The 8203-nt window shown below is 56.7% G+C and overlaps 1 protein-coding gene across 7 annotated transcripts; it reads right to left on the reverse strand.

Moving 5' to 3' along the window:
- Positions 1 to 1641: 1641 nt before the first annotated feature.
- On the reverse strand, positions 1642 to 8203 carry ORMDL3 (ORMDL sphingolipid biosynthesis regulator 3). 7 transcript variants are annotated; one of them, XM_055257507.2, is made up of 4 exons: positions 8060 to 8203; positions 4666 to 4813; positions 3709 to 3860; positions 1642 to 3282 (listed from the first exon to the last, which is right to left on the reverse strand). In XM_055257507.2, the coding sequence occupies exons 2-4, from the start codon at positions 4789 to 4791 to the stop codon at positions 3147 to 3149; spliced, it is 414 nt and encodes a 137-aa protein (XP_055113482.1). In that variant the 5' UTR covers positions 4792 to 4813; positions 8060 to 8203; the 3' UTR covers positions 1642 to 3146. The 7 variants fall into 7 exon arrangements, with proteins under 7 accessions (XP_055113482.1, XP_055113483.1, XP_063485049.1 ...); XM_055257508.2 differs by having other exon boundaries at positions 4618 to 4813; XM_063628979.1 differs by having other exon boundaries at positions 4666 to 4808; positions 8060 to 8194.

Raw genomic sequence — 8203 nt, forward strand, 5'->3', positions numbered from 1 at the left:
CCTCCCCATCCCGTGCTCCTGTGTACACTCTCAAGGAGATGCTGGTATTCCTTATCTGGATGCCACCTGGCTTCTCCACCTACCTCCTTCTCCAGGGAGAGGCCTCTGACCTCACCCATGTCCTCTCTCAGAGATAACCACCCGGGTGAGCCCAGCCTGTCTTCCGGCCTCTGCATGCCTCAGTTCTGAAAGAACATTTGAAGGGATGACAGGCCAGGCGTGGTGGCTCATGCCTGTAATCCCAACACTTTCGGAGGCCGAGGCAGGCAGATCACTTGAGGCCAGGAGTTCAAGACCAGCCTGACCAACATGGCGAAACCCCGTCTCTACCAAAAAAAAAAATTAGCCAGATGTTTTGGCACATACCTGTAATCCCAGCTACTCGGGAGGCTGAGGCATGAGAATTGCTTGAACCTGGGAGGCGGAGGTTGCAGTGAGCCAAGATGGCACCACTACACTCCAGCCTGGGTGACAGAGCAAGACTCAGTCTCAAAAAAATAAATAAATAAAAAATAGACGACAGTGGTGGTAGTAACAATTACAATAATAATAATATGGCTACCATATATTGAGTATTTACTATATGCCAGCCACTGTGCTAATTCTCACAACAGCCCTAAGAGGCATTATCCTTACACAACAGTGGAAGAAACTGAAGCTCAGAGAAGTTGACACAGCAACATGGCTGATAAGTGGCAAAGCTGGGATTTGAACCCAGATCATTGTTGATGTTCTCCAGCACCTCACCCTGACTATACTCTTGCAGGCTGGTGAAAGCAACCAGGGCACCCCTACTCCCAGGAGTGAAAGCAGTGGCTATATTTCTCTTTCCAATACTGTGTGGGCTCTACTCGGAGAGGGGTGGTGGCTGGACTTGGGCAAATATCCCACACTCCCTGACACTCACTCCAAGGGTGCTGTGATGGTGGACCGGGGCCAGAGACCCCAGGCTGCTAGGGGCAGCTCCTCCCTTCTATCTGGGACTTTGTGCCTTTCCTGGGAATAGCGGCTGATACTCCCCAGAACACGCTGGAAGGTCAGTGCCCTCGTGAGATAAGGATTCCTTGCTATAGGACTCCTCTCTCTCCTAGCCATGTTGGCCTCAGAAAGTCCCCAGAACATCTTCCCCTGCCACTCAGGCTTATGGTGAGAGGAGGAAGTATGAAAAGTCCCCTCCACTGAAAGGCCAGAAGGAAAGGCAGCGCTCCCAGGGGAGAGGTGACTGGGGAAAGGCCTTGGGGAGAGAAGTGAGAAACTGGAGAAGGGCTGGGGATTCACCAGGAAGGACCGGGCACTTGGGACCCTGGCTCCACGTGTAAACCATTGCTGGACTGTCCTCCTCCCTGGCCATGGCACAGGTCACCCCAGCCTCTGGGGCCAAGGCGCAAGACCTATCGGAGAACAGCCAGGCAAAAGCACAGAGAATTTTGCTCTCAGACTACCGCTGCCGCCGCCAGTTCCCCTCACAGCCCCCTTGGGGGATTTCCCTGCTGAAGCCAGCAGAAAGCCCAGCAGTCCCAGCGCCCCTCCCGCCACCGTCAGAGCTGCACTGATGCCCCACCAGCACGTCAGTGGGAGCCGCTGCCCACATCCCTGCCCCCTCCCTTCAGCCTTCCAGGAAGCAGAGGCCAGACACAGGGAAACAGAAACATGTTGCCCTTTTATTTGCGTTTCTCAGAATACTGTACAAAGGGAGTAAAAATCCTATTCACACTTTGCTTAGAAAGATTTTAAGGTGAAAGTTCCCTATGATACATGGGGTGGGAGATGCAGGGTCAGGAGGGAGAAAACAGGCCCAGTGACCTCTCCTGCTCCCTCGGACCCCTGGAAGAGGACACAGGGACCCACACCTTTTCAAAATTAACACTGCCCCTAGTCCGACTGGGGAGAGGAGAAGGCTCCAGCTCAGGCTCAGGCTCCCAGCCTCACTTTCTTCTCTGCAGGCTGAGACAGCGCCTACAGGCCACGCCTTCATCCTTCCTCTGTGCTGCTTGAGCAGGGATCCTACAGGACTCTCACCACAGACCCCACGTGGGGTGGCCTCACAGCGCCACATGTGCCTGCCACATGAGAGGCCCTGCCCAGTGCCAGTCTGCATGAGGAAGTTAAGGGGTGAGGGCCTGCAGAGGACCACAGCATCCATCGTTTCTGTCACAGCTTCCCCGTACCCCCGCAGGAGTCAGGGCCAAATTGGACCTGTGCTTACAATGACTCACGGGCCTTTTCCCCACCTGTCCACCCAACAGCCAACCCAGGAGTTAAACCCACAGCAGCCTCCCGCCCTCATTACTATCACATTCTGTGGGTAAATTAACCCTCCAAGTCTGCTTCCCTCCCTGCCCACATCCCAAAGGAGATTGGGTCTAGCTTCTGTCCCTACCCCTCCCTCCCTTACACCAGTCCTCTGCTGCTACGTGGCCCCATTCTTCTAAGTCTCGATTCACTAGCCCCCCTACAGCTCCCCAACCCCCACCAGGCCAGGATGGCAGCAGCCCTGGCCCCCTCACCTCTGGGACCAAGCCATCTACACTCCACCCCATCTTCCCCCCGCGACCCTCCCCACTCCCAACCAGGACCCAGGGTGGGTTGCAGGGAAGCTGACAAAAGCCTGGGACTTGGATTAGACAGCTCTCTACCCAGAAGGGCAAAGCCCCATCCCACACTTCCTTCCATACACAAAAGCACACACCGCGTGTCATCGAAAAAACCTAGGAATCACAGTGAAACAATCCAGAAGCTGTACCGCCCTCTGCTCCCTATGCAGGGGTTAAAGTGCTTTGGCTGCCTGAGGGCAAACAAGTGAGCAGGGCTTTTTCCCCGGCCTCCTGTCCCAACTGCGTGGTCCATGTTCAGCCCAGGAGCCCAGCCCATTCCATGACCACCTCCATGGAGTCTCTATTCAAAAAGCAAAAGGAAAAGATCACAAAATTCAGAAAAGGTCAGAGCCTGGGGGGCCTACCCCAATCCCACTACAAGCTACTCCAAGTTGGCTACTGGGGGAAGCGAGGGGGGAAACTAGGCCCAGAGGCTCAACCCCCATCTCTGGCAGTGTCCAGAGGCTTCTTCTTTCTGTCTTCAGTGTCGCAGCACACGCCTTTTACCCTACCCCTCCCCTGCCACCCTGGGCAGGGGAAGGGGCTGCACTCTCAGTACTTATTGATTCCAAAAATCCGGACTCCGTGGAGCTGGGGCAGCTTGGGGATGAGCACGCTCATCAGGGACACGGTGTTGAGGACAAAATGGATCTGGTCGTACTTAGTGTAGAAGCTGGTGAGGAAGTACCTGGGAGGGGAAGGGTGGGGAGAGATATAAAAGACTGTTGGGAGGACCCCTTCCTCCCTCACTTCCTGGGTGGGGAAAGGCAGAATCCTGACAGCTAAGGAGTTACAGAAGAGGTCCCCAGACCAGAGTAAGAAGCAAGAGCTCTCAGGCTAAAGAGGCCCCTCCCAGCCCAGCGCCGCCCCCACCTCCCAGCTTCACCCCAAGCCTGTAGGCCTATCTCACTAGCAGGAAGGAAGCTCCAATGGAGGAAAGACGGGGCCAGGGAGGCCCAAAGCCTGAGCCCAGTGTAAGACCCAGGAATATTCCAACCTCCTCTGTTCATCCCTACAACAGGAGCCACGGCAGGGTTAATAAGCATGGCTGGGCCCTGGGGTCCTCCAGGCCTTGCCCTGCCTGCTGGTGTCTTCCTGTAGCCCAGGCACTCACAGCACGATGGGTGTGATGGTCAAGAACTTCCGAGAGGCCGTGAACTGGACCCCATAGTCCATCTGCTCCCAGTGGGTTAGCAGCCTCGCCTTGCCCTGGTCTGGGGTCTCAAAGGGTGTCCCCTTCACCGTGTGCAGGAAGATATACATGCCCTGGAGGAAGAAGTCTTTGTTAGAGGATACAAAAGGGAAAAGGCTCCCCTGTCCAGCTCCTCCACCCAGTCACAGACAGAAGTAACTCCCAGTGATCTAGAGCCTCCCTCTGCTGGGCAGAGGGATATGGGCTGGAGGTCAGGATGGAGCACCTGGGAGTATGGCAGGAGAAGAACAAGGGGACTCCCTGGGGAACGGGCTAGGCCTGGCATGAGAATGCACGGTGGGAGTTTGCCACAAGACAGGCACCGAGATGCTGCCCCTCCAGGCCACTCATAGTCCCCTGTGCCTGTTGGGAGGAGGCAAGTGGATGGCACTAAGCCCTGCTTACCCGCCAAAGAGTGCAAGGTAGCAAGTGGTGAGGGAGCAGAGAAGGGCAAAAGTGGAAGACGGTTCAAGAAACTAACTTGAGAAAGGGGCATTTCTGTATCAGCCCAGGCACCAGGACTCCCGGGTCCTGGGAACTCTCTGGAGCCCTTTGTTCAGCTCTCAGGGGCACATCTTCCAGGCCAACAGCCACCCCACCCTAGAGATGTGGAAAAATCTGCAGATTTGATTCCTGTCATGGTACACAGGGTAGGAACCCAGGAGGGGGAGCAAGGCAGAGAGATAAGGGCTAGGCCTGGGCTCTGGAGGCAGATGTCAGTACATCACCCTGACATCTGGGCCAGGCCCGACAGGCTCCTCCTGTCCCTCAGCCCTGCCAAAGAGCAGCCCACGGGGCAGGGGCAGGGGCAGGCAGCAGGCAGGCTCTCACCATGTTGTGAATGAGGTTGGTGAGGGTCCAGACAACAGGGACACTCACAAAGGGGATGCTCAGCAGCACGACGTGGAGGAGACCGATGGCCAGCACGTAGGAGAGCCAGATGCCACGGCTGTTCATCACCCGGGTGTTGGGGTTCACCTCGCTGTGCGCTGTGCCCACATTCATCCTGCTGCCCCTTTCCGCTGTTCTGCAAACAAGCAGCACAGGTCAGACAGGTCACACTGCTTTCCCTGCTCCCTCTCACCCTCGGATCCCACTGGGAGGGAGGCCCTTGTTTCCCTGAGAACTCCAGGCAGTTCCACTCTTTTGATTCTCAAGCATGGAAAGTGGAGAAAGTCCATGTGGACTTAGCTCTACTGATTTCCTGCTGCTGGGCTGGGATAAACAACAGGCTGCCCCATGCACCACCCCATTGGGACAGGGCCCTGGCAGGGCATCGGAGGACAGGTCATCAAGAGGCATGCAGCCCCAGGGCAGAGAAGTCAAGGCCCATTCCCCAGCCTCACCCCCTATGGCACTCCCATGAGGACCCTCTGCCAACGAAGCCCCAGGGAGAGAATTCTCACTCAGCACAACCCCTGCTGGACTGTGTCTCACTGAGGGCCTAATGTGGGACATCTACTCTTAAGCTCTTCCCATCAGGAGGGAAAGGAAGTGAGGCTTGTGGGTACAGGCAGCAGTGGATGAACTATTTTGAGGTCACTGCATCCACTCACCTCCTCTAATTTTTTCAATTCTGGATCTCCCCAAACCCCAACTTAGGAGGACTCATCAGGTAGAAAGAGGGAAGTGGGAAGGGAGGAAGAAAGCAGAAAACAACAGACTAGAGACAACCTTCGCCCAGACCTGGAAGGCACCCCTCCTGGGTGACACAAAACAACCCATCCGGATGTTTTCTCCATTTGGCAGCCACTCAGGCCAACCCTTGTGATGCCACCCACTCCGCTGCCAAACCACCAGGGCCCTTTTCCCCACAAGAGAGGTGAGGATAGAGAACATGGCCAACGCCTGTAACTCCCATAGAGAGCTGGAATCCACTTCAACGTATGTCTCCCAAGGGCACAGACTCGAACTTGTGGCCTCCCTCCTGCCCCTGTTCTTCTCTGTCCTGCCCATCCTCACCTCAGTCTCCCCTCTCAGCACCTGTTTCCAGGTTTATATTAGCACCATGCCTTCCCCTGCCCAGCACCAACGGTAGGAGTCCTGCAGCAGGAGGAAACAGGAGGTGGCCGCAACCCACAGTGCGCAGAGGGAAGTAGAGAAGGAAGGGGTGGAATGATCTGCCCCTTGTGCAGAGTTTGGCCGTCCCCAGATCCCTGAGGGCCCTGTGACCAGGAGAAAGTGGAGACAGATGGCACCTGTGTACTGGCTCACCTCCCTATCTGAGATAGGGTCCTGCTTGCTAAAGACCGTAAGGTCATCACCATGGTAACAGCCCCATCTTTCCTGGGAATGCAGAAAAGAGTCCCAGATGGAGATATTCTAGAAGTACACAGAAGGCCACCTCCCTCACGCCCCTGTGGCAGCCCCTTCAGACCCAGATGCTATCTATCTCTGACTGGGATCCTAGCCAAACCTGCACAGGAGCCTGCATCCTCAGGGGCCAGTTCTTTACTTCCAGGATAACAGAAGCAAGTTTCCTCTTCTCAGACAGCTCCAAGCTTAGAGACCTCAGAGGAAATGTGACCCACAACACCATCCCAACAAGCAAACACCTGTGCGCCAGCCTGGGGCGCACTCTGATTGAAGTGACGCTCCTGGGACCCATCAGCGCAGCCCATTAGGGTGGATAATTGAGCCTAACAGAAATTCAAAGATCTAGAAAGCCAGGGCTGGCTCGGACTGTTTATCTTCCCAGGGCCTTGGGGCTTCAGTTACTCTAGCAGCCCCTGGGACAGCTACTACGCAAAAGCCTCCATCTGAGAGGGGAGGGCAGCATGTGGCTGAGAAGTGAGGGCTCTGAAGGACTTACCTCTGACTAAGGAGAGGGAAAGAGCTTCCCAAGTCTGACCTGAAACTGCCACCCCATCACCTCTCTGTAACCCGCACCTACAGGGGTGCTGGTATAGAAAGCCCACTAACCCTTCCTAGTATTTGTCCAGGAGTGTCAAAAGCCGTGAGGAATCCCAGATCACAGGACCCCATACGCCTTTCTGGCTTTCACAGGGCAGCCAACAAAACTTGATGAGCCTAGGAAAAGCCTAGACCTAGGTCCTAGCCGACACCCTCAGAAGCTTCTTCCTGAAGCCTAAACACTAGGTGCCCTGAGAGCAGGAAACCACCAGAGACCCCTGAAAAACAAGAGATCAATAAACTAACAAAAAGACTGGCAACGAGGAAACACTCTTGAGACTTTCGTGTGACTATGGATACATATCACTTCCATTAGTAAAACAACCAACTGGCCCCTCCCCTAGATGGGAAGAAACAGAGAAGAGGCTGGCAGAGGTCGACTAAGTCTACAGGAGTTGAGCTGAAAACTTCTGCTGCCATAGCTGGCAGGTGGCTGCTTAGTGCTGGGCCCTGATGTGGTTTCATAACCTGCCTCAAACCAGAGCCTGCAGCAACTCTGTTCTGTTAGCCACTTTTTTGCTGGTAGCTCTTTCCCCCTCCTTCCCTCCCCCCTCTCTTGGCTCCACATACAAATATCCGGGTCCAGCCAGTATGCCAGACACTCAAGCCAAGGCTGAGCACCACCAGGGCAGCCACCAGGTGAGCCCTTCCCATTCTCTCCCCCAGGAAGGAGCAGCCCTCACAACAGCAAACCTCCTGTCTTCTGGAAGAAGAGCACAAAACATCCAGGCCTGGATGGGGACCCCAACGGGGAGTCCGGGGCAGCACGTCACAATGCCATGTCCATTCCGCCCACCCCCCAAGCTGCAGGACCACAGCTGATAATCTCTCAACTCTGGCCCAGCCACCCCGACTGGGGGAGGGCGGTAGGAGCAGAAAGCGAGTGCCCAGGCGATCCCACACTAAGCACAGGAGAGGAGGAGCCAAGAGGCGGAGTCCTCACTGTTGTTGGGGTTTTCTGAGTGAAACCTCCGGCGCGGGGCCGGGGGGAGGGGTCCCGCTCTGTTCCCCAGCCTGGGTCTTCGCACTCGGAACCCGGCCCGGTCCGGGACCCCACAGCCATCTCCACGCGTTCACCCAGCCCTGGAGGCAGCCAAACGTTTATCCCCGAAGCCGAGCCGCTCCCCGCCTCCCACCCCTAGCCGAGGCGCTCCTCCCGACGTTCCACCTCCGGCCTCCCGCTCGCACTTTATTCCTTGGCCACCTCCCCAGGCGATGCACCCCCTCGGCTGATGCACCCCCTCCACCCCCCACTCTCTCTGCCCCCGTCTCTCCAGCCCGGGGCGCCTCCCCAGCAGTCCCCACCTTCTCTCCCGCCCCTCCCCTAGCCCTGGGGCCTCTTGGTTCCGTCCGGGCTCACCGTGTGGGGCCGGAGATCAAGGGCCCAGGAACGGTTCCCGGGAACGGGGGCCGCTGCTGCTCCAGCAGCTGTAACCACCCGCGGCTGCAGCTTCTCCGCTGGCAGCTCCGGCCGAATCAGCGCTCCGCGCCGGCCCCCGTACGT

The sequence above is a fragment of the Symphalangus syndactylus genome, chromosome 20 (assembly GCF_028878055.3).
Source record: "Symphalangus syndactylus isolate Jambi chromosome 20, NHGRI_mSymSyn1-v2.1_pri, whole genome shotgun sequence".
Lineage (NCBI taxonomy): Eukaryota > Metazoa > Chordata > Mammalia > Primates > Hylobatidae > Symphalangus > Symphalangus syndactylus.